General features: G+C 50.6%; 1 protein-coding gene across 2 annotated transcripts in view; it reads left to right on the forward strand.

The window, feature by feature from the left end:
* IFT43 (intraflagellar transport 43) overlaps nt 1-19,530 on the forward strand; it is an 82,112-nt gene extending 62,582 nt beyond the window's left edge. For both annotated transcript variants that reach the window (XM_039232323.1, XM_039232324.1), the window contains exons 6-9: nt 18,159-18,231; nt 18,508-18,583; nt 19,034-19,096; nt 19,258-19,530. In XM_039232323.1, coding sequence (XP_039088254.1) covers nt 18,159-18,231; nt 18,508-18,583; nt 19,034-19,096; nt 19,258-19,377 — 332 coding nt within the window. In that variant the 3' untranslated portion in view covers nt 19,378-19,530. The remainder of the gene's footprint in view (nt 1-18,158; nt 18,232-18,507; nt 18,584-19,033; nt 19,097-19,257) is intronic.
* The last annotated feature ends 5,903 nt before the right edge of the window (nt 19,531-25,433 follow it).

Raw genomic sequence — 25,433 nt, forward strand, 5'->3', positions numbered from 1 at the left:
CAATGCTGCTAACTCTGAGGTGCTCGTTAAGTTCATGGTCTACAGAAGGTTTACTCAACTGGTATCTTTTTCTGGACCCCCCCACCCCCACCCTACCTTAAACCTCTTTCTACCTCCCTTCAAAGGGCTTCTGAAATTCTCCTTTCTCCATTTTTTTTCAATGTGTAAAAATGCTACATTTCAAGGAGTACCTATTAAACAGTACAGCATTCTTTCCCCCGGATCCTGAAGTGGACACACGTGATACATGCGTGTTATTAGAAAGTCGTGCTGGCTGTCACTGAGGCGCCATCACATTGGAAGTGCACGATTACAGCTTGGGTCACCTCTGCAGGCCGTCTCGTCCGAGCCTGGCATTCACTTCACACGTTACAGCACCGAAGCTCAGGGATCGTCATACAAAACAGCAGGACCCCAAGAGGAGCTCTGGTTGTCTGACTCACGAGAGAGCACTCTGCTCTCCTGTCCCTTATCCCCCAGTATCGCTGCCATCACCGCTCATTACCAAACTCATTTAATTCTCGAAACAAACCCGGGAGAAAGTTTCTAAAAATCACCTTCATTGAGGTCTAATGTACGTACAAGAAACAGAATCCATTTAAAATGCACACTTTGAGTTCCGACAGGTGTATATGCCCCCATGAAAACACCGCCACAATCAAAGATGGGACGTTTCCAGCGCTCTCCAGAATTTCTCATGCCCCTTTCCAGTCCACCCTTCCTCATCTCCTGGCGACTACTGACTTGTTTTTTGCCTCCATAGAGCGGTTTGCATTTACTGGAGTTTTACGTAAGGTGAATCATAAGTACATATGCTGTTGTGTCTGGCTTTATTCACTCACTGTAATCATTTTGAGTTTATCTAGGTTGTTGTGTGTATTGTTAGCCTGTTACATTTATTGATGAATAATATTCCAGTGTATGGACATACCACATTTTGGTTATCTGTTCGCCTGGCAATGGACATTTGGGATTGTTCATTATCCCCATATTAAAGATGAGCAGACTCAGGCAAAGAAACACAACCTTGCCAAAGGTCACACAACTAATAAGTGACGACACTTGAAAGTTGACTATGCTCACCACGATACCACCAATACTATACAGGATTTGAATATAGATCTTGACCCTGGCCTCTGGGGGCTGTTACAGATGGAGTGACCCTCACTACACTGGTGTCTCCTTCCATAGGTGCGTTGTATTAGTGTCAGCTCCCACGTTTGTAATGTAGAGTTCCCGGTGTGATTGATAGGATACTTCATACAATTCCATTAAGGAAGGAGAGAAGAAAGATATCTATTTTCAGAGAATACCTCTAGTATTTCTTTTTCCCCTTCATAAACTTGAAGTGTGAAATTAGTGATTTGGCCTTTATTTCGGCTCTGGAAGTTTAACACTTAAAGCCCTTCCTTGTCAGAGTCCACTTGATTTTACCTTCTACGAGGAATGCCTCTTCCCCGGCATAAATCTGTTTTCCACGCAGTTATGCCTGAGTTCTTTAATGGAAAATCAGTTCATATGTTATACTTCACACTCGACTTCATCTATTTCACTGTGTGTGAATGTTTAGAATCTATTATGCAGTAGGAATCGTATGTTACATATAACTAGTTTCTAGAATTATCTTTGCTCAGAGAATTACTTGGTTGGCTAGTGAAGGCTGCTCCTTTGAACTTAGGATAGCCAGTGGGTGGGGACACTCCACGAATGATTGCCCTGAACCATCCATGGATGCTCATTAAGCAATGCCATTAAGCAGATTTTGGGTGCCTGTGAGGAAACCTACTGGTGCCCTTAATTAAATCACACCCTATTCTTCAAGGTCATTGGTGCAAGGACCATTGTCACCTGGGAAGGGGCTGCCAGTTTCCCTGTACTTGGTAGAGGTGGTGATTGGTCAGCATTCCCACAGGAGAATGAATCTTGGGGAGTAGATATGAGGATCCAAGATCTAGGTTCCCCCCCAAGCAGGCAGTCTCCTTCCACTACCAGTCTTAGAGGTTAGATTTTATTGAGGAAAGCCAGCAGGTGTTCGTACAGTGCCTCCTGTGGCCAGGACCACTCCAGATCCCAGAGATAGTGGCAAGTAAGGCAGCCCTTGCCCTCCGAGAGATTCTGATACAGTGAGAAATGCCCGCTCCATTCCCTCCTTGTCTTGTCTAGGAAATTTCCAGGAGCCATGTCTCAGATCTGTTTCTCAGCAGTCAGCCTCCCAGGCTTTACCCTTGGCACATGTTCTCCTCCTTCCCTGGGGAAGATGTTCAGGGAGAGAAGAGAAACACTTCTTCCCCTCCACTGATGTGTCAGGCTTCCAAGGAAGAGAGCAGGAAAATAGAAGAAGAAAAAGGCTTTTAGGATAAGATTTGTTTTTAGAATGAGAAGCGGGAGTGAGTGGCATTTGGAGGCGGCTGTGGAGTCTGCTGGTTAACTAGAATGTGCCGCACAGGACTGGTTGCAAGGCCATGGCGGGCCACAAGCCTGCATACCTGGAGGGGCCCGGCAGACACTACACACACGAAACAGCACAAACGTGAGACAGTAAAGAATGGTGGGGCCTGTGGTAAACCTAGAGCAGAGGTGACTCAGCCTGAAAGTTGAAATTCATATTTCAAAAATGACAGAAGGAGTTTTTAAAACCACTTCATAACCAGAACAAAATGCACCTGCAAGTTGGATTAGGCCTTCGGCAAGTGATCTGCAAATGTGCTGTCAGCCTTTGTAGGGCTGTGCTCCACTGGAACAGAGAACTTTGCTGGGAAGACAGAAGAGATGAAAAGCATTATGGAGCTAAGACAGCAGTATAATGGATGGCAAAGGCAGCCGGTGGTGGCTGCTGTGTTCGTGATTTACATTAGTAAGAGCCACAGGTCAGGCGACGAGGAAATCCCTGTGAGCTGAGGATACTTCAGGAGGAAGGAAGAAGGAGCCGGGGGTCCAAAGGCCAAGCAGGATGTGGGCAGGTGGAGAAGAATCCGAAGGGCCTTCCAGGTGAGGCCTGGCAAGACAAGCTGGTTCTTCAGAGGAAAGTTTTTCGCTACAGATTTTCAGAGTCCCATATAAACTGCCTTTCATGAAGTTCGGAGATTGCCATTCATCTACTTTGCCGATTCCAGGTGGAATCACTCACAAGAGTTGACACAACGTTTCAGGGAGCTTGAGAGTCATGATTATGAGAATAGCTGAGAATGATGGGCAGCCAGAGCCCCCAGATGACCCCAGGGTCCCAGAATTGTAGGATGGACACAGTCATCTCTCTTACTGAAATGACCAGCCTTTCATGGCTCAATATCCATCCCTATCCTTGGAATCAAGTTTCTGGTTTACACTAAGGCGTTCGGACTTCCATCATGGAAGGTTGTATGGTGTTAGAAGAAAGAACATCAGATCTGGAATAGGATTGAACCCAGCCTCTACAAGTGACTTTGGGCAAGTCATTCATTCAGCCACCATTTGTTGAATACCTACTCTGCGATATTCAGGGCTGGGCACTGGGGACATGATGTTGGAAAAAAACGTGTGCTTACAGCCTGGTCAGGGACATAGGAACCATACAGATGGTCACACAGCTAAATAAGTAAGGAGAAGCGGTGATTGGGCCCACTGAAGGCAGTGCACAGAGCGTCATGGGAGAGAATAGTGTGGAAACCTGACTTGGATTGGGTGATGAGGGAAGGCCACTCTGAAGCAGCGGTTTTACTCTTCAACCAGAAGGAAGAGTGAAGTCGCCAGGGGGGAGGGTGCGAGCAGGCGGCTGGGGTGGGGGTGGGGACCCTGGTAGAGGAGACAGCAGGTGCAAAGTCTTGTCACCTCTCCAACTCCAGAAGTGTTTCCAGCTCCAAAATCCAGCTCTCAGAAAGTGACTCTGGGTAGAATGTGAAGCTTTGAAGATGAACTTTTGGGAAGCACACAAACAGGAGAAGATCTTGTCTTTAAAAGAGATGAATAATATTACGGTTGAAACAACTTCTGAAAATACAATTAGATACAGACTCAAATTTCAAATAATTTGTCTCAAAGTTAAAGTCAAGTTAAGAAGAAAGCTGTGAGCCCCCAAAGATGTCTTTCAGATGTAGAAAGTCTAAAAACAGGAGCTTTAAAAGAAAGGATTACAGCTTTCTCACATTTAACCATTGCATCTTGGCGTGATCCAGGACCATGGCTGGAATTCTCACGGCCTCTTCCCAGCATCTCACACCGCCCCCTCCCCCCCCCCACCGGAGAAGGCTGTGCTCTTTGCAACTCAGGTCCAGTTTTGACAGAATCGAATACTTCCAAACCTTGGGAATAATAAATCCTTATGGCCAACCAAAAAGTGTTTAATTCCTAAAGGACCAGTGGAGTTGAGTCACTTCTAGCCAGGGGCAATTGGGGACTTAATTCTGTAAGTGTAGCAATCTGGATGATCTGAGAGCTCTGAGTTTAAGGGTAATTGCTCAATTTTCTGTCCATGTCAACAGGGAAAATAGGTAAAAGTGGCTGAACACAGCCGAGCAATGAGACTGGATGAGATGTGAGATGCTGGACTGTCAGTGGAATTAGAAAAATGCCATCTGTAGAGGGCTGTCGTGCCCTCACCTCTGTCTTCCCCTCTCCCTACTCATCACCTCCTCTGGGCATTCCAACCCTCTTTTGGGCTCTTTCTCACTCCTCGCTTCATCTCCCCCCACCCCCATACTCTGTCCCTTCTGCAAACAGCAGAGCCTCTATGAGCCTAAACAGCTTCAGTGTGGAACAAGAGAAAGTGGAAAAAATTAAGTACAGATAAATTAAAACCCTGACCTCTCAATTCCTTTCTCTTGCTTAGTAAGAACGTTCCATTCAGTTGGCATTCAGCATATGGGACTTCTTATTTGGTTCCCAAACCTACTTCCTTTGCCTCCCTAATCTTTTTAAATGATTACAGCCAGCACTAATTTTTTGATTAAATAATATTGCTTAAAATCTGTTTGTTTTTTCTAAGTTCAGAGTCACTAGGAGTGGATGCTAAGGTCTTCCTGAACCCATGCCTGCCCACCCTTCCCTGACACACGACCAAGCAGGAGCTCCTTTAGCTGAACATTTGCATCACTGTGGCGGGGCGGCAAGTGGGAGGGGGGAGCTCACTGGTGCAAGCATTGGCTGTCATGTCTGTCTGTGTCTCTGTAGATGAGGCAACAAATTTGAGAAAGAAGCCATTTTTTAAAAAAAATTTTTAAGTTTATTTATTTTGAGAGAGAGAATGTATGAGCAAGTGGGGAAGGGAGAGAAGAGACGGAGAGGGAGAGAATCCCAAGCAGGCTCCTTGAAGAGCCCAATGCAGGACTCAGCCTCATGCCCTGTGAAATTATGACCTGAACCAAATTAAGAGTTGGACGCTTAACCAACTGAGCCACCCAGGAGCCCCCCTTTAAAATTTTTTTTTTTTTTATGTTTTAGAGGGAGGGAGAGAAAGCCTTAAGCCGGCTCCGTGCTCAGCACAGAGCCCAGTCCAGGGCTAGATCCCACAACCTTGGGATCATGACCTGAACCAAAATCAACAGTGGGATGCTCAACCGACTGAGCCACCCAGGCGTCCCCAAGAGAAAAGTCATTCTTGCGGGAAACGGTATTAATTAGTGTTTGTGTCCACCCTGAGCCAGGCCCTGTGCTTTTACCTGCGGTAGCCCCTGCAGCGGCTCTTGGAGGAGACACTGATTATCACCCCTGTAGCAAGGAGGAAGGTGAAGCCTTGGCACGTGAAGTCACTCACGGAAGCCATGTGGCTGTTTAGCAGCAATGTGCTGGTTCATGTTTGGCCTCCGGCTTTCCAGGGGAGCGAAGCCCTCATGGGTACAGTTTGCCAATTTCTGTGGTGCCAGTATCCCCATCGTGGCCAGTTTCAGGCTCCCAGACCACAGAGCTGGAAAGAGATGGGCAGGAGCACACCAGCAGATCCTGTTTCTACCCTACAGGTACATGAGACAGAAATGATCACTGGAGCCTGGATAAAGTGAAATGTAAAAGTTAGGAAGTCCTGAGTTTTGACTATTTATTGCCTTTATTTTTAATATAATTTATCTAGTTATAAGGGTATATAACTTAGTCCTTAATGATGTTTATGTGTAACAGCTTGCATGCAGTATTCCTAATAGCTTAGCTGTTGGCTCTCACAGGCCAGCGTGAGCTGCTCCGGCACCCACCGCTAGCTAGTTGGGGGTGGAGCTGGTCTTCGTGACGTGAGCATTCTGCTGTCACAGCCTCCCTCGTCTTTGTTAAAGCATCCGGTTGGCTTCTCAACCCTGCTTGTTGGGGGAGCTCGTCTCCACTCCTCTTTCTAGCCCCCTGTTGCAGATCCCCTCCCACCCCGGTTCTCACACTAGCCTGCCGGCCTATGTCCTTGGCTCCACCGACCCTCTCACGGTCTGGTCTCACCTACCTGAATAGCCCAGGTGACAGGCATACACTGAAGAGACCAGGCCTGCATGGCTCTGGGACATGAAACAGAATCTTTAGGTTTGACTCTCCCGCTCTTGTTATGCTTCGTTTTTCATCAAATCTATAGAAACCGCGTTTAGCTAATGATTTCTTGTGCCCATGCGGAGTCTTCCAGAGAGGAGACCTTGCGCTCCCCCGGGCTGCAGTAGGTGTATCGGGCTCCCCCGGGCTGCGGCAGGTGTATCGGCTGTTTGGGAAGTCTGTGAGAACGAACCCCATAGGGCTCTGCCTGGGCCTGAAGGGCCACGTTTGGAGCTTTCACCCTAGCCTTCCTCTCTGAAGCGGAGCAGAGGAGACAGACTGACATCACAGAGACATGGACACTTGAGAGACTGCATGGGATGTGCTGGAGCCCCAGCCGAGGGTGCTGAATCGTGGTGTGGGCCAAGGGCGTAATGGGGCCGCAGGTGGGATCTGTGCAGGCTACTTGCATTATAGAAAATGAAATTTATTGCAGTGATTGTAGGTAAGAGATTTGCTGTGCTCGATCTGCAGGCCAAAACTATGGCTGGAATATTTGAAAAGACTCCTCTGTAAGCATATGTGACAGAAAGGGTTGGTTGGTTTTTTAAATATATAGATACACTTCAAGAGATACATACCTTTTTTTTTTTTTAATTTTTAATTTTAACATTTATTTATTTTTGAGAGACAAAGACAGCGCATGAGTTGGGGAGGGGCAGGGAGATAGAATCTGAAGCAGGCCCCAGGCCCTAAGCTGTCAGCAAAGAGCCCGACATGGGGCTTGAACTCCCAAATGGTGAGGTCATGACCTGAGCTGAAGTCAGATGCTTCACTGACTAAGCCACCCAGGTGCTCCCATGAGACACATTCTAATGGGTGCCCCAGAATAAGATCGTCTTAGAGATAGAATAGCCTTTACTTGATGATAAGGAAACCTAGGACCAGAGTTGGCAAGTAATCGCCTAAGTTCAGCAAATTGGGGGCAGATCTGGGACCCATGTTTCCTGATTTCTAATTGGGTGCACCCTGTAGTACAGCTCTGTGGACCAGGAATCTGGGAACTCCGTTCTTCCTTGATAGGCAGCTAAAGTCACATTCTCGGCAGCAAAAGAAAAGGGGGCGTTAGTAGATACAGACTCTAGAGGTCACAGGGATGGCTTTGCTATTCTTCAGTGTGGACATGGTCAGCACTAGTCCCCAGAGTGAGTGAGACACCAGAGAGGTCACCTGGAACTTGCCAGAGGTTTCTTCAGTGCAGCCAGGGAAATTGTTTTTATTTTTTTATTTTTATTTATTTGGTTTTTTTCAGGAGGTGATTCAAGGTCCCACGACCCTACCCTAGGCAACGTATACACCACCGTAGAGTAGGTGTCCACCAATTGACTTCGCAAACATGGGAGAGACTGGTTTGTCATATCCTTTTAGTGTCCTCAAAAGACAGCGGAGTTTTTGAGAACTGAGTTGAGCTTTCAGCAGATCTTAGTTCTGCTTTGTCAGTTCAGTCATGTTCTACCTTACCCCCCATCCAGCTGCAAAGCAGAGCCCGGGGTCTTGATGGGACCTCTCGCTCTATTGGCAGAGTTGGGACCAGGTGCTTTATGCCGCTCATGGTGCCCTCTCTAGGTGTCCCCAGACTTTCCAGACTTAACCATCATGAGTGTCTTTACCTGAAACATGATTGACAGTGACTTTTCTGGGTTCTGTTTCCTTGCACACAGCCTGCTTGCATATGTCCATCTGAAGAGGCGGAATGGGAGAATGAAGACAAAAGCCTGGTGGCCATGCGTGCACACGTGTTTGTTTGTTTTTTTTAACATTTATTCATTGTTGAGAGAGAGAGATAGAGTGCAAGTGGGGGAGGGGCAGAGAGAGAGAGGGAGACACAGAATCCGAAGCAGCTCCAGGCTCTGAGCTATCAGCACAGAGCCTGATGTGGGGCTTGAACCCACGAACTGTGAGATCATGACCTGAGCTGAAGTTGGACACTTAACTGACTGAGCCACCCAGGCACCCTGTGTGCGCACGTGTTTTAAACGAGGCACGTTGTATTAACCTTCCTCCAGGAACGCATACAGAACAGAGAGAAAGCGCTGTCAGCAGTCTGTCGTGCCACTGTCAGTTTAGGGGAATGTGATTAATAATAAATCATCCAACGTTAAACACTGACAAAAGTAAAAGAGAGCCAGATCTCCCTGAAATCATTATAGACATCAAGGTATTTATTTGGTAGTTCCTTGGATTCTGTCCCGGTTGAATACAGGAGACAGGATAGGGCTAGGACAAAACTAATCCCATTTAGTTTTGTGAGACTGTCCAAGAAGTGTCTGCAAGCAGTGTCCCAGCTTTCAGGGACGGGGACTTCGCACATGATGAAGGGAGTGACGACGAATAAGGAATCAAAGGGCCTGAACGCAGCAGACAGGCCCGTATTGCTGAGAGCTACTGCCGGAGGGAGCTTGTAGACGGCTCAGATTTTATTTGACCAGAAACAAATAGAGGCTCAGTTTTCTAGGAGCTCTGTCTCAAAAGATGGGACTGTATACATAGGCATCGTGTTTCCTGCATGTACAAAGGCAGGAAGAGTTGTGGAGTTGTTCCCAGTAGACTTTGTAACCAGAACACAGCAAGTTGTGCCCTGGGATATCTGTGGACTGAGTTCTCCCAGACAGACGGCCAGGGTGCATACCGGACAGCCAGGCATCGCGTTGGGGGATGGGAAGGGACAGGTGTGTTTGTCCTCGGAGGTTGGACTTAGCTCACCTCTTAGCCTGCAGGTGGAGAAGTCTTTTCTTTCCAACACATCACACATGGAAATTCGTTTCTAAGAAGGATTAGGGATAGTAGAAATCTAGGGGAAAGGTAATGGGGGACTGACTCTTACCCCAGTAAGATGAACTCGATATGGCCAAATGGTAGATCTTCCTCTGTAGCTTTGGGTTCTGCCAGCTTCCTAAAAGTTCACAGATGTTGGTGTGTGTGTGTGTGTGTGTGTGTGTGTGTGTGTGTGTGTGTGTGTACTCGTCTGTATGTACGCACACAGGAGGACAGATACTGGGAATGTGATTTCCTAAGTCCATAAGTGTGGTTGACGGACTAGGTTTACCTAAAAGACCCTTTAAGAGAAAGCTCTTGAAAGATGATTACAGAATTGAGACACCATCATTTAAAAGTGCCCGAGGCAAACGCCTTTGAAAATTGCAGCAGCGGAGGGACAGAGAAAGAGCCACGCAGCCCTTGATTGTTGCGCTGTTCCCTCAGGACCCGTTCTCCCCCTCCCCCTCCGTTTCTCATCTGATAAGAGAGAGAGCAGCACTAAGACTCCTCATCTATCTTATGAAAATCCGATTCGGAATGGCTGTGATCAAAACCAGCTGGCTGTCACCAGCAGTGGCCTCGCGCGGAGGGAACCGCTCAGAAGCGTTCCGTATGTGGGAGTGTCATGGGTGGCACTGATCAAAGTGGCATTTTTTTAATAAATATATATAAGGAAAAGTACAAAACCTAAGGATTTAGAATAAAAGCAGTGTAGTTTGTCTTGTTTTTTTCAACGTAACACGAAGAGGATGAAATAGAATCAGATATGCCTGGTTTCTAACGTCCGTACTTCCACGGGCAGCTCTGAGAAGGCGCTCTGTGTCACGTTAATACTGTATCACTCTGCTCGGGCCGTACTGAAGAGAGTGGAAAGTTCCTCAGTTTCCATTCCTTCCAGCCACTTTCTCCTCGTCGCTTTTAAAGTCCTTTACCCCTCCTTGTCCTCAGCACATCTCTAGAGATCAAAGCTGGAAGCACCAGCAAAAGCTCCGCAAGCTAATAGACTGGTTAGACAGTGTTCTTCTTCATCGTCCTTCATTTCCTTCAGCTGTCAGTGACCAGTGGGTATGACCTTCCCTCGGCGGGTGGCAGGGGGTCCTCCCCCTGTCAGGCTCCTGGGCAGAATGAGGTCTTTCTCCATAGAGAGCCCTTGTGGGGGTGCCCATCTCATGAGTACTACCTTCGAGTTGCTCAAAAGGCTCCATCTTGTAAGCACACGGTGGACGTGGGTGGGGAGACGCGGCGGGTCTCGTCCTGGGGTGTTGCGTTCGTGGCTCCTGTGCTCCCACCCCTCTGTGGAGGCCGTAACGTGGCCCCAGAGGGCCAGCTCCCACACGCCACGAGAGCTGTGTTGCTACTCTTCGCAAAGCGCCCCCGCTCTCCATGTTCCAGCCGGCACCACGGTGTGCTGAGGCCTGGTTTCTCTCAGAAACTAAAGTCAGTCCAACACTCCATCGCCCAACCATTGTCCGCCAGGAGAGTCCCCACAGCTCGGGGGGCCGTGAGGAGCAAGCCGCCCTTTCGTTCTTCATAAGGTCTGTGATCTCCTTGCCCAGTGACACTAAGAGAGAGATAGTTCGACAGGAACGTGGAGGCCTTTCAACATGCGGGACACAGGTGAGCCCACCCCCGCCCCACAGGCTGGCACCTCAGCACCTCAAGACCTCTTTTCTTTCAGGCTCTGTCACACGCTTCCCTGGGGACCTGCTCGCGCACTGCTCCAGAGCACACATTGGCTCCGCCGCGTAGTTCTCAGCGTTTGAGGTGTGTGTCTTTAGCCAGCACCCCGGTTTCCAGACTTTTCTCCCATGTCCCTTGCCTCTCTCGTCTCCTGCCTTTGATCAGGTGAAGTCATGAGGGATAGGTCTTCGTAAAGCGGACCTGCCGGGGACCCACAGATGCGTTTCTGCCCCCCGAACCCTGAGTCGGGGAGTGCGGGGGACCGATGGTTGTGGGGCCCCGGCTCGCTCAGGAGCTCCTCTGAGACCATCTCTTTCTCTCGTTCCTTCGGGTGTTTGAAGCCTGTTGCCTCCTGCTTTCCCCTTTTCTTCTCCCTTTTAAAAAAATTCTCCATTTTTTCCCTTAGAAAAAAATTATTTATACGATTGAGATCCACTAATTAAAGCCATTTTCTGGTATTTGGTTACTGGAGCGTTTGATGTCTCTGACAAGACCATGAAATGCACAGAGTGTCCACAGGGACAGAATTTGCTGAACACGGCTCTTTGTAAATGAGGGGACACAGTGTCGCAGCAGCTCATGAATATGGAACGCCCATGATGCCACCTCAGTGGACTTGGGAACACAGATGAATCCTGTCATGTGCTAAATGAGACCAATTTCTTTCACTTAACTTCATCTTCAATCAGACCTTCTTCCATTTGCCTGTTTAAAATTCCCCATACGTGATGCAGAAGGTAACAGCTTTCAGTAAAACAAAGTTTTGCAGCTGCAGAGGAAAATTATAATGATCTCTGGCTTCCAGTTACCATCTCCCAAAAACGTGGACGTTGTTTCACTTAAGAACTCCGCTGGAGTCTTTTTGACTCTGGGCCCAGAATTAGGGGTTGGATGGACCACTTTCTCTGGGGTGTTCTTAAGCAGTGTGTCCAGATCCCCTTCATGTGGATTGGATGTGGAGCTTGGGTATGGATGGTGAAGGTAAGCCATTAAGAGCCTGTGGGTGCCAGGTGGTGCCCAGGGTGCTGAGTGGGAGAGCAGCTCAGGGAAGAGATTGCATGTAACCAAGCAGGGCCTTTGCCAGCAGGGGCTCCGTTAGTGGATGAAGTTAGAGGGACAGATGTCATCGGAAGGGACCCAGCAGAACCTGGCAAGGTAGACCAACCAAGTATCATTTACTAAGATGTCAAGGTGAGAGGGTGCTAGAGGTGTAGAAGAGACTTTCATGGAGCTCTCCAGAAACCCATGTGGATGCTACCAGGAAATCCCATTCAGAAATCTCCCACCAAGAAAATTGGCAAAAACCTCAAGGGACAGAGAGGAGGGGCTTCAGGGTGGGACCCAGGGCCCGGATTAGGGTCCCTGCTTGGTTCTCTCCTTCCTGCAGGGTGTAGCCTTTTATCCTGGTTAGAGTCTGAGTCACGTGCAGAGTGTGCACTGCTTGCTCAGTCCAGTCTTCGAAAACTACTTTCTGTTCCATTTGTACCGAAAGAGGCCAATGACGTCGGGGTTGGAATGCAGGCTATCTCGCACCGCACCGCACTGCACCGCAGAGATCTGGAGCCGGCTTTATTGGAAGAGGCAGGCTGGCTTCTTCCTGTCAGGCCACCGGGGCTGAAAAGGAGCCCTCTGGGACTTCACTGGGTAGTTAGCTTTTTAGTGTGCGCGTGTGATGATATTATCCACAACGAACGTGTGTCAGGGCGAATGGCAGCTTCTCACATCTTTGAAACCAGTTGTGGTCGGTCCTGCTGGTTGTTCCCACATGTTTTGATTATCTATTTAAGCACCCCTCACTTCTGTGGTCTCATCTGGTAGTTGGTTTGTTGGGTAGGCCTGTGGCTGTCTGGTGTTCTGGTATCGTAGTGAGTTGCCCATTTGGCAGTCTCTCTGCAATAACTTCTCACCGTTGTTGCTGTGCACTAACAGACCGTTACTGGGGGCTTCTAGAAGGTGGGGCCCTGGAGGGGGGCACTCCAGAAATCCGGAGAGAAAGAAACACAGGTTAGTGAAGAGCGGCGTGACCCAGCCTTGGAGTGGGAGCCCCGTGGTCCATACTGCCATGACATGAATGACTCTTCCTCTGTAACTTTGTGCCCACTCACCCACTGTTTCCTGTGCAGACATAGGCCCTTCCCAGCTAGACCCTGAGGCGTCAAGTGAGACAGGACTTCTGCTATGGTGTCATCAAGTCCAGGAAGTATCCAAGGACAGTGCTTGGTTGTTCATAGACAACTGTGGACTCAGTAGCACTTAGGCTTTAATTGGAACGAAACAGATCGACGTGGCTCTTCCCTGTAAGTGACTTTCAGATTGGAGGAGAATCTGTTGATTCAGTTCTGTTCAGTTGTCCCTTGGTTTGCTGGTCCTTGGGAATGCAGAAGTGACTGGGACCTGCTCTCCGCCCTCTGCTAGTGGGCCATCTAGGGGGCAGACCTAAGACAAATTTCCCGTATTCTACCCACTACAAGGTAGTGAGGTCTACCCCTCGTGGCCTCTACTTGTTGGATTCCAAGGTGAGTCACAAAGGAAGGGATGTACATTTTCCTGATTCTGCTTGTATGATTATTTTTTTAATGTATGGTCCCTCCTTTGCCACTTCGCTATGCTTCATCAATCTTGGTTTTCCCCTCATGTGCCCTAGAAGGGTCTTGTGTATGGCAGACACCCAGTCCGTGTCTCCTGGCTGGTTGATGCAGATCCTTCCTCACCTGGCACCGGGTGCCCTCTCCCCTGCCCCACCCCACCTCACTCTCCCCCGGCCCCTGGGCCGACCACACTGGTCTTTTTCCACTTTTCTCAGTGCCGTGAGATACTTCTCACCTCACAGCGCCTTTGTGCCTGCCGCCCCTGCCTGCTTTAATCCTGTCTGTCCTCCGGCTTTGAGCTGCATCGTCCCTAATTCAGAGACCTTCCCCAACTCCCCACCCCACCTTCCAAAGTTCTAAATGAGATCTTCTCTGAACCAGATTAAATACATTATGGGGTACCCACTCAATAGAATCCTAGGTGGCCATTTAAAAGAATAAGATTTCTCAGTACACTTATTGATAAGAGAAGAGAAAGCAAGTTGCAGAACAATGTGTGTGTGAAGTGATCCCGCTCGGAAACATTTTTTAAAGGACATACATGCTGCGGTATGCGTGCGTTCTTTTCAGTAAATACGAGAAATTGTTAATAGCCCCTCTAGGGAGACAGACTGGGCTCACGTGAGAAAAGGAAGATTTTTTCCTTTTAGGCTTTTCTGGCGCATTCAGATTGTTACCACGTATGATATTTTACATTAAGAAAATAAGACAATTAGTTGTTTCGGCCCTGGCATTTTCCAGCACTCCAGGAAGACAAGGACTGTTTAATCGGCTGTCGTTACTGGCACTGCGTGGCGTGGCACCTTTCAGATAGCAGATGCTCAGGCAGTGTTCCTTGAATGGATGGACGGATGAACGAATAAGCTGACAAATGCAGTTTCCCCACGTGTGGCTAACCGGGTGACACGTAGGGCAGACAGGCAGGTTGAATAAGCAGGAGAGAAGGCCAACAGGAGAGGCGGGGAGCAAGTGCAAAGAGCAAAGAAAACCCGTTCAGTTTAAGCAGTCGGAGCTGGGAAGGAGAGAAGCACGTAATGGTGGCCTGTGTGTGGGCGGCAGTCTGGGTGGGATGAAGGATGAGGGCCCCTATTCTGGCACTTGGAGGCTTCAGAGCCCTCCTGCCTTGCTCCCCTTTTTCTGAGACTGTTCAAGGTGCTCAGCGACCTCCATGAGGCAAGCTTAATAAGCGGGCCGCAGGGAGGAGTCCCCAGGGCTCCAGCGTCAGTGTGCTCTTTCCATTCCTTTCCATTTGGCCTTGCTGGAGGGAAGTAGCAAGCCAGGGCATATGGTGAGGGAGAGACTTAGCTTATTTGTAGTGATTGGAATCAAGAGAACTACCCAGAACAGAGGACGTTGAGTCTTAGAGTAAAAGCTGTCCAGACTCCGCTCTAGGAGTGCCTTTGAAGGCACCATTCATTTGCCAAGAAAGCACGAGTGGGCGAGGATGAGCTCACGGGTTGTAGTTGGATGGGAGCTAGAAGCCTGGCACTGTCATTGATGATCTTGTGCCAACTGCTTAATCTTCCTGAGCCTCACTGTTCCCACCTGCAAAATGGGCAAGAGTAAATGAGAAGATGAAGGTAGAGCATAGAGTTTCTCTCCAGGCTCAACACTTTATCTGTTAAATGAATAAGAATGGTTCTAGACTGTTTATTATGCAGCGAGCACAGTGTTCAGCACTTTGTAAAGATGATTGCATTTGATGCTTATAGCCACCATATGTGGTAGGTGTAATTCCCCATTCTACAGAGGAAACAACTGAGGCACAGAGGAGAGGCACACAGCGGGGAGGTGAGGCAGCCGGCCGGCCTGCCTCAAGAGCCCACGTCTTAACCACGAGATGGACTTCCTCCCCACGTTCTTAACCCACTCACTGTTTCTATTCAGGTTCTTCTTAGCAGCATAGAAGAACAGGAGAATAAAGTTAATAGAACCATTACATTTTTCAAAGTAGCATAGGTTTTCAGCAGTGCTAGAGCAGACCCCTAGAGCCCTCTTACTGCCTCTGTTAAAATCGTGAGCTTTCTACTTTATTAATTCTTTTTATTTGAGCACAGCTGATAAACAGTGTTCCATTAGTAACATTCTGAGAGTTAAACTTGAGGTCCCGAACCAGACTGGGTCATCGGTCCAGACCTGCAGGCGAAGCAGCCCTGACTGAGAATTCCCTGTATGTAATTTTGCAAAGAAGCAGATTTCTCAAGTCCATTTTCTGAAATTGTCTAGGTGAGAGGTGGGGAAGGTGGGGTGGGAAGGAGAGAGGCAGAACAAACATTCCCAAGAACAAATTACATACACTTGACTGTGACAGCACATCAGGAACCGTAAAATTGTGAAGTTCTTTGAAGTTTGCCCAAAACCCGCTCCACGGCCACCTGTTCCATGGGGGCCGGGAGTTGGACGGCCCGACTCTGCTGCGACGGCTCAAGCTGTCACCGCACCGGAATGTTCCAGCTTGCCTTGGCCTGGCTGTCATCGCTGGCGCTGTCCCACTCAGGCGGTTCACCGGGTTCTGTTGGGCACCAGGCTTCCAATTAGAGAGAAATCCCACTGTGTGGCCAGCCTCACCAGTGCCACTCTGAGAGGCCCCTTCGCCAAGGCCCGGGCTGACCTCTGATCTGTCACAGATGGGCCAGCCCCACACTCCTTCGTGCGCATGTGGAGGAGGGGGGGCGGGGATGAGGAGGGAAGCCCAGGAGGGGTCGGAGTGGACATTGGGCAGAAGTACGGTTCCTCAGAGCCGGGAGGGGCTGGGCAGAGCTGACAGGACCCAAATGCTAACGCTGTGGAGGGAGAGGGGACTTTGGGAAGACACCGTCCTGAGCCCTAAGCCCAGCGTGGGGCCTCCTCTTACCACCTTCTGAATATTCATCTCAGGCTGGACTCCACACCGGAGGCGAGCCAGGCACAGCTAACTGGCTTGCTCCAAAATTGTCACGGTGCTGATGGCACATGGCACAGCCAGCCTCCTCCCTGCCCCGCCGCTCGGCCCAGGCTCAGGGACAGCGCTGTCAGCGGCTCTCACCGTGGACGGTATTAATCACGCAGAGCGAGAGGGAACAAGAAGGCTGAATTCCTATTAGCATTAGAGATAGAATCTTAGAGGACTCCATGTCTAATTCTTCAGCAGGACGGAGAGATAGAATCTAAGCCCTCCACAGCTGCTTTCTGGACAGAGGACTTGCTGAACACAGGCCACTGTTTTGGGGGTGGTGTGCAAGTGTGCTTTATTTCCCTTTCGGCCATTCCTTTTCCAAAGCTCTCCTTATCTTTGTAACCGCTCTCTTTCTCTCATGGTCTTATTTTCTGTGCCTCTGTTTCTCCCTCGCATACCTCCTCCCTCTCTTACCAGGTTTGGCATCTGTAACTCCGCCGTCGGAGACGGTAATAAAGACACAAGGCTCAGAGCTGACATTTATACACTCAGGCTTAGCTGGACTAGAGCAATTGCAGAGTCTAAATAATGAATAGCCTGGAAGTGGCCGAAGGGTCTTTCCCCGTTCTTGAAATGCCTCGGCATCTCTCTTAAACATAAAATCGAATTCAGTCCATGAGAGCAAACACAAAGGGTTTCTTCACTATTCTGTCCTCGCTGGAATGTTTTCCTCCTTGTAATGCTCGCAGTCGGATTGGAAATTCTAGGATTGGGCCTCTCCACTTGGCCTTTTGTCCTGCCCTTCCCCCTCTTTTTTTCACTCTGACCGCTTGAAACAAAGAAAACCCCTCATCCAGTCAGTGAGTGATGCTCATTTGGAAAAGAAGACACTTCTTTAGGGCGTTAGGTTGTCCCCATGACAAGATGGGCTGTTTTCGGCAAGTCACCGCTTGCTTCTCTCCGCTTCTCTGCTTGCGTGACTCTGTTTGACTCATGAATGAGATGGCCTCCTGTCTCCTCCTGTGTCTGGACATCTGTCTCACACAGAGAGTTTGAAGAAGGGAAATCTCCACGACCCAGCAAGAGAAGTGTCACCTTTAGAATCGGCATTCTTTATTACCTCGAACCTGGCAAGTGGAGACTGAGCCCTGGGAACCCGTTCATCTCCTTAGGTGTAAAAATGTCCTTCGGAGTCAGGCTCAGGGCCATGGCGGCCGTGAGGATTACAGGGATTACGACGAGCTAATGCACGTGTGGCCCTCGATCATGAGACGGTGTGCTCACAGTGACATCCACCTCATGACACCACCTTCTCAGGAATTCTGTCTCCGGGCATGCCAGAGTCATCCACCGGCTCCTCCAACGTAAACTTCCCCAAGTACAGTCTGGGACTCTCTTCCCATTTCTTTACGTTTCTCCTCAGGAGATCCATTCCGAGGGCTCCTAGCCTGGAGCGTATATCAGGATCACCAAAGAAATCTTAGGAAAAAGTACAGAGTCCTGAGCCCCACTCAGGAGGTTCTAAGCCACAGGTGGCTGGGGGAAGGCCTGGGATTCAGAAATTGTGTAAGGCCACCTTCGGTTTCATGCACAGCTCTAGTTCGGTACCGCAGCCCTAGACTGGGGACTCCCGGAGGCCAGAGGCTGTCCGAGCGTCCGTTCTCCCACCGGCCCCCAGCCCCACCTGGCAACAGCAGGCATGCTGAAGGTGGTAAATCCATAGAGAGGCGGGCAAGAACCCTCCCTAATCGTGCCGTCGACAGTTCTGCCTCCTCTCGTTGCAGATATCCCTGTTATTCCAGACCTGGAAGAAGTGCAGGAAGAAGACTTTGTCTTGCAGATGGCAGCCCCTCCCAGGTACATCCTGTTGGGTGTTAAGTCAGTGGGGACAGAGAAATGTGAATTAATACATGCCGAATACCGAGTACAGCGGGGCTGCCCTCCCCCCCACCCCCCCAGTGGAGATGGGATGCTTCCCGTGACGGCTCCTGCCAGCATTCCTGTTTTACTAGGCGCATTCTTCCCACTCTGCTCCTTCCTCGCTGCCTAGGAGGCTCTGGGGATGGAGGCCCGGCGGCACGCCGGGAACCCACCCTGCCTGGGGTTCCTCCTCACCTTCTCTCATCCCTCCAGCATCCAGGTCAACAGGGTGATGACCTACCGCGACCTGGACAATGACCTCATGAAGTACGCAGCCTTTCAGACCTTGGTGAGTGCGGCCGCTTTTGCACAGAGGGGCGGGCTCCGGGCAGCACCTCCTCCGTGCGTCTCTGGGGCTGCATGGCGACAGTCCCTTTGCCAGAGGCATTACCCTCGGCTATTACAGCCTCCCTGCAGCCCGGCCTGTCCCGTGTCTCCCGGGGCCGGGCTCCCTGGCTGCCCCCTGGCATCAGCAGACACCGCGGCCCTCAGACCCGCCCTCTTGGTGTGCGCCTTCCTGCAAAGAATGTCCAGCCTGTAGGAGGCTGCGGTGCCCCGTTTCCCCAGTGGCCGCGCGGCCCATCCACATGTTTACTCTTTTGAAGGCTTTTCTGCCGGCCTCCAGCTGGGAAGTTCCACCACACGCAGCCTGACCCTCCACCTCTTGCGAGACACAGGTGCCTGGAGGGCCCCCGGGAAACACTAGCTGGTTTGTCTGGTTGGTTGTTTGCATCCACAGGATGGAGAGATTGACCTGAAGCTCCTCACCAAGGTCCTCGCGCCAGAGCACGAGGTCCGAGAGGTCAGTAGCGGCGGAAGCGCCCTCCTCTGGGCCGCGTCGTCCCTCCGACCAGCATGAGCTCTGCCTCCCCGAGGCCCACGGGTGGCGGGGGGTTGGGGGGGTGGCTGTGACCGAGGGGAGAGGCCTTCCCTCGTCTTACCCAGCGCTGCGTCTCTGGGCAGGATGACGTCGGCTGGGACTGGGACCGTCTGTACACCGAGGTGTCCTCAGAGCTCCTCACCGAGTGGGACCTGCTGCAGGCAGAGAAGGAGGAGCCCGTGGGGCAGCCTGCGCGCCCTTGAGCCCTCATGGTCAGCACACTGCTCTCCCCTCACAGAGTCGTTTCCGCTTCGGACTTGGAAAAACCGGGACTAGCCTTCGACTAGCGAAGCTTGCGAGCAGCTTAGAATTTTTGTATGGAATATTTTGTAATAAAAATACTTATTTTCAGTAGACATGTTGGAACATTCCATTGCAATAAATGGCTTTATTCTGTGGCCCACCTCTTCCTCTTCTTTCCAGCAGCCTCTTGGAAAGCTTCGTCAAGAGTGAAGGAGGGCAGCTTTTAAACAGTCTGACAGGTATGCTCCCTGCTGTCAAAGAGGAGGGAAAGCTAGACTCGGGGAGAGGAATGGGGCTCCTTCTAGAAGGCGTTCGGTTCACAGGGGCCACCGCATTTCCTGGGAGTGGCTGTCCACTTAGAAGCACCTGGAGGCAGGGGTATGGGAGACTGCAGGCCGCTCCCTCCTGGGGTCCGGAGAGGGCCTGGCAAGGCACCTTTCTCACTGCGCTCACTCAGTTACCTTAGTGAAATTTTACTGCCCCCTTCATCCGCCAGGCAGCCTAGCTGAGGAGACAGCAAGAGGTGGGTGTGCCGAGGTGACCCATTCCTCACAGCAGGACTTAGGGGCTGTCCTCACAGCACCCCCCTTTCTCCTTCCTGCAGCTTGGGCCTGGGGCTCCCCAGGCGTGCCCTTCCCTTCCACCACCGGCTCCCAGAGCCTCAATGCTAGCTCTCATCAGAAGCGGCAGGCTTGCCTGCCCGGAGCACCCCACAGAAGCACTCCCTCGCGGAGCCTGGGACCCCCTCTCACCTTTCCCATACGTAGCGGCTGGCATCCATTATCCCTAGCCCCGCCCCCCCCCCCCCCCCCCCCCCCCCCCCCCCCCCCCCCCCCCAGCATCATCGCTGCCTGTTTCCAAACCACACAGATAATCTGGAACAGAGCCCAGCCCTCTTTCTAAACAGATACATCTTTTGTTTTTGTTTTTCTCTCTTTCTTCCCTGAGGCCGCTCATCTGAGGACAGGGATGTCTCCCCGCCCGCCTCCCCTAGATGCCACTTTGCATCATGCCCATGTAGGCTGGCAGCAGCTGACTAAGCCTCATTCCTCGGCCACGGCCACAGGGAGTGCGCCTGCCGCTCTCAGTCAGCCTGGAAAGCCCTTCATTAAAATTCAGTAACACAAAGAGGCTCAACACTTCAAAAACCCACTGGGGGGTTATTTTTGTATGACTACTAGTGTCCTTCCCCAGTGAGCCATGAGGGCTCCAGAGCCAGCAAAGAGACCATGTGGCTGTTAATTATAAACTCTGGGATTTAGTGGCTTTGGGGCCCCTTTTTCTCCTTTCCCAGAGTCACACGTTTAGCCCAGACAGCCCCTCTTTGGAATAATTCCATGGTCACTGAGAAGTTCCTGTCCACGCTTGTTTTTCTTGAGCACCATTCTGAAACCCAAGGGAGAAAGGTCTTTCTAGTCCCTTAATTACTAGCAAATTCAACTGCCTCGGGGCTCTGATAACTTTGGAGACCTGGACAGGTGGCTTCCTCCCTTTATTTTATGATCACAACGGCAGCAAGGCCTCAGCACATGCAGGCACGGGGCTCAGCACATATGAGTCATCTAGTTAATCCTCACAGCCACCCGGTGAAGCATATATGTTGTTACCCCATTTTACAGACAAGGAAACCGAGGCTCAGAGAAGGAAAGAGATGGTCCAAGGTACTCCAGCTACTTAGGGGCAGAGCTGGAACTCAAAACCACTGTTACCTGACACCACTGTACTTTTAACACTTGTGTTAAAAGGAATCTTCTGCTGGCTCCAGCCAGGGAAAGCCATCTAATTTTCAGCAGGCAGAATTAGGGTGTGGGGAGGAGGTACCTGCCACCGAGCCCCACCCCCCCACTCCCCCACCCCAGGCATCCATTCTTTCCACTTCTGCACACGACTGAGCTCCAGAGTCCTGGCCCCAGGAAGGCACAGATGCAGCCAGTAGACCTGGGTGGGGAACAGCTCTAAGTCACATGGGCTAAGCCCCGCTGAGAGGACACATGTGGTCAAGCCTCCTGTCGGCTTCATCCTTCACACAGCATTTGAGGGTTCCTGGGGAGCGACCTAGTTCTTACTCGACTTCTGAGATACCTTCCTTATGTTCCAACCAGCAGTGTCGCCCAGCCCAGTCTCCCTAGAAGAGGGCTCAAGAGGTGTGACAGAATGGACCAGTGTCTACAGGTACCCACAGTGTGGTTTTCTGCAGGCGTGTCCGGGACGCGCGGAGCGGGTCCTGGTGACGCTGCCTCCTTCATGAGGCACGGTGACTGGCTCCTCTCCAGTGTCCCCTAGACTGGCTCCTGTCACCTCTGAGTGGCTGAGAAGCACCAGCTGGTCTCTGACAAAAGCTTCCGTGGCATCTCTGGCATTGGGTGGTAGCTACAGAGATGCTATTCGCTGGCCTGGCCCTGGTGGGGAGTTTATTCTTTCACAAGATCTGGATTGCTATTTAGTCAGGCTTGGTTGTAGGCACTGCGGCGAGAGAATTAGGTACGCCGCACCCCCTTCCCTCTGCTGGGGGAGATGGACAAATGAGTCAAACACAATGTGTCAGATGGTGATAGGTGCAATGGAGAGAAATAAAGCTGGGATCAGTAGTTACTATTTTTTAAAAATTTTTTTCATGTTTATTTATTTTTGAGTTGTAGGGGAGACAGTGTGAGCAGGGGACGGGAAGAGAGGGAGACACAGAATCTGGAGCAGGCTCCAGGCTCTGAGCTGTCAGCACAGAGCCCGATGCAGAGCTCGAACTCACGAACCGTGAGGTCATGACAGGCGCTAAAGTCGGGTCGGACGCTCAACCGTCGGAGCCACCCAGGCACCCTCGGGAGTTATAATTTTTCAATGGGGTAGCTGGGGGAACCCTCACTGAGAAGGTGGCATTTGAGCAAAGACTTGAAGAAGGCAAGGGGGGACAAGACTGGTAAGTGGGGCACAGCGTTCCGAGGAGAGAGGACAGTATCCGCAGACCCGATGCGGCAGCAGACTGGCGTGCGTGGTGGGGAGGGCGTGAGGGGAGAGCAGACGCTCTGTCTGGCTGCACCCAGGGCCTGGGCCTATCGCAGAGAAGGCATGGGGGGTGGGGGAGTCCACTCCCTCCGGTGACATGAGCATTCCCAGGCCTCCTCGGCCTCGCCGGGCAGCCTTTGGGAAACTCAAGCTGCTGCGTGGCCCCCTGGTGCCTCTGCCTAGAAGAAGCAGGACAGTTGGTGCTACATCAAGAGGGAGGGGAGCGATGAGCTCTGTCTGCCACGGACCAGAGATCAGGAGGCCGCTGCCAGCTCCCCGCCAGGTCTGGGTGTGCCGGTGTGCGGGGCAGCCGGGGTGCCATCGGAAGGCCCCCGTGAAACACTCCCTGGAAACTTGCAGCACCGATGAAAAGCTCACGCAGGAAATCCATGCGGGCCGGCCTGCAGCTGAACCTGAGGTCACCTCTGCCCCTGATTGTTGGCTCGTATTTGCTGAACCCCAGGACGTGCAGACAGGCTTTAGGATCCATGAGCTCCAGATGGAAACCGATGCTAGTGCCTGCTCAGTGTTGCTTGACCAAATGTGTGGCTTCTGTAAATTGGGGCCTTTCTTGCTTAGAGTGGTGAGGGGGCTCCTGGGAACATTGACCCTGGAGACCCGTATGAAAGGTTGTATTCGCTACAGTGAACTGAGGAAGGTTAGCATCCTGGCTCGGCTTGCCCAAGCAGCTCTGTGCTTTTCTTCTAGGGCCAAAGAGTCACTGGGGATGTAAATAACTGGGGGAGGGGAACAGAGAGTGGGGGAGGGGATAGGGCACAGGGGTGAAGGACACAGATTCCAGAATCAGCCTGGGTTCCAGTCCCAGCTCTCCCACTGGCAGCTGTGGGTCCTTGAGTGAGGTGCTTTCCTATTCTGATCCTGTGTTCTCATCTGTAAAATGGGGATGATGCTAGCGCTATCCTCCTAGGATTGTGATTGCCCAGTTAAAGCTGACTACTGTTCGATTTTAGAACTGGACAGGCTCAAAGAGTGAACGTAGGTAGGGGCGCCTGGGCAGTGCAGTTGACCATCTGACTCTTGATCTCGGTTCAGGTCTTGATCTCATGGTTCATGGGTTCGAGCCCTGCATCAGGCTCTGCACTGATGGCATGGAGCCTGCTTGGGATTCTGTCTCTCCTTCTCTCTGCCCCTCCCTGGCTTGTGCTCTGTCTCTCTCTCTCTCTCAAAATAGATTAAAAGCTTATAAAAAAAAAAAAGAAAGAAAGAAAGAAAGAAAGAAAGAAAAGTGAACATAGGTAAAGTCGTACGGGTTATTTTATTGCAACGACACTTGCACTTTGCTAGGGGATATCACCTTCATTTCCTCTCATGCTATCAGAACGATTTGCCACCAGCATCTTTGTTTTGTTTTTACAACAACTTTATTAAGGTACAATATGCACACCTTAAACGTCACCCACTGAAAATACACAACTCATTGATTTTAGTAAGTTTACAGAGTGGTGCAGCCATCACCGTCATCCCGACCTTGATCACCCTACAGCGTTCCCCGTGTCTGTTTCCAGTGCACCCTGCTCCGGCTCCCAGCCCTACGGCAGCCACCGATCTGCCTTCTGACCCTATGAATCTGTAGTTTCTGGAAATTGCACGTAAATGGATATGATGCGGCATAAATGCATGTAGCACATGGTCTTTTGAGTGTGGCTGCTTTCACGTCACGTGTTTTCACGGTCCATCCACGTCATAGCATGTGTCAGTAGTTTGTTCTTTTGATTGTTGAATGGTGGCCCATTGTACAGCCTCACACCACACTGTGCTTACCCATTCAGCAGTTGATGGGCTTTTGACCTGTTTCCAGTTTGGGGCTATTCTGAACGATGCCCCTGCAGACATCCACGTGCATGGCTTTGTGTGGACATATGTTTCACTTTAAAGAAAACCACTTTATGTAAAATTTCAAAAAACATGTTAAAGGGCAAACAAAATAGTTGCAGATTTATTTATGTTTAACTTTTTAAGAAACTGCCCAAATGTGTTTTAGGGCATCAGTTTTGTTTATTTGTTTGTTTGTTTCGGTGCTTAAGGGTATCAAGATTAAGTACTTAATTTTTTTCTCGTCATTTTTCCTTAAGTTGTTTTCTCTTAAAATTTTTTAGTGTTTATTTATTTTTGAGAAACACAGACTGTGAACAGGGGAGGAGAGACACAGAATCCAAAGCAGGCTCCAGGCTCTGAGCTGTCAGCACAGAGCCTGACACGGGGCTCGAACTCACAAACCATGAGATAATGACCTGAGCCAAAGTGGGACACTTAGCCGACTGAGCCACCCAGGCACCCCTTAAGTTTTTCAAAGGTGGCAGTCAAGTTTATAGGAGGCGCAACCTGCTGATCCCTCTCTCCTTCCCTCCCTCCCTTGCTTCCTTCCTTCCTGGCATTGAACTTACCTCTGTTTTGAGAGCACAGAGCTCATCTGTCTATTTCCCCCACAGCCTGTAAGCTTTTTCAGGAAAAGAAAGGGTATTGGTTGAGTTTCCATAGAGCCCCTTGGGCATCCCAAGAGTTCTATGTCAAATAAGACATGGTCCCAACCCCTAGGGGCTCACAAACTAGTAGAGAAATAGACAGGTCTCATCTGTGTTTTCAAAGCACTGGTTCTGAGAGCCACAGAGGCTCTCCAGAAGAGGGGAAGAACCCCAAGCCATCCACCGCAAAGTGTGGATCAAAGTGGGGACACAGGGAGCTGCATATGTCCGACCAGAAGCACAAAGGTGGGGTTGGTTTGCTTGGAGCAGGGTCCGCAAACCGTAGCCCCAGGCCAAATCCAGCCCGCCGCCATTCTTATGAAAGTTTTACTGGAGCATAGCCATGCTCTTTCGCTTACATATTGTCCATGGCCGCCTTTGTGCTGTAATCTCAGACTTAGTTGTGACAAAGACCGCATGGCCCACAAAGCGTGAAATATTAACACCCCCACCTCCTTCGAGGAAAGAATGAAGATGACCGATAATAACACCCACATGCCAGAGTTCAGCTGCATGGTGCTATGCAGACAATC

Source organism: Hyaena hyaena, unplaced genomic scaffold (assembly GCF_003009895.1).
Source record: "Hyaena hyaena isolate Hyena2069 unplaced genomic scaffold, ASM300989v1 scaffold_65, whole genome shotgun sequence".
In the NCBI taxonomy this organism is placed as follows: domain Eukaryota; kingdom Metazoa; phylum Chordata; class Mammalia; order Carnivora; family Hyaenidae; genus Hyaena; species Hyaena hyaena.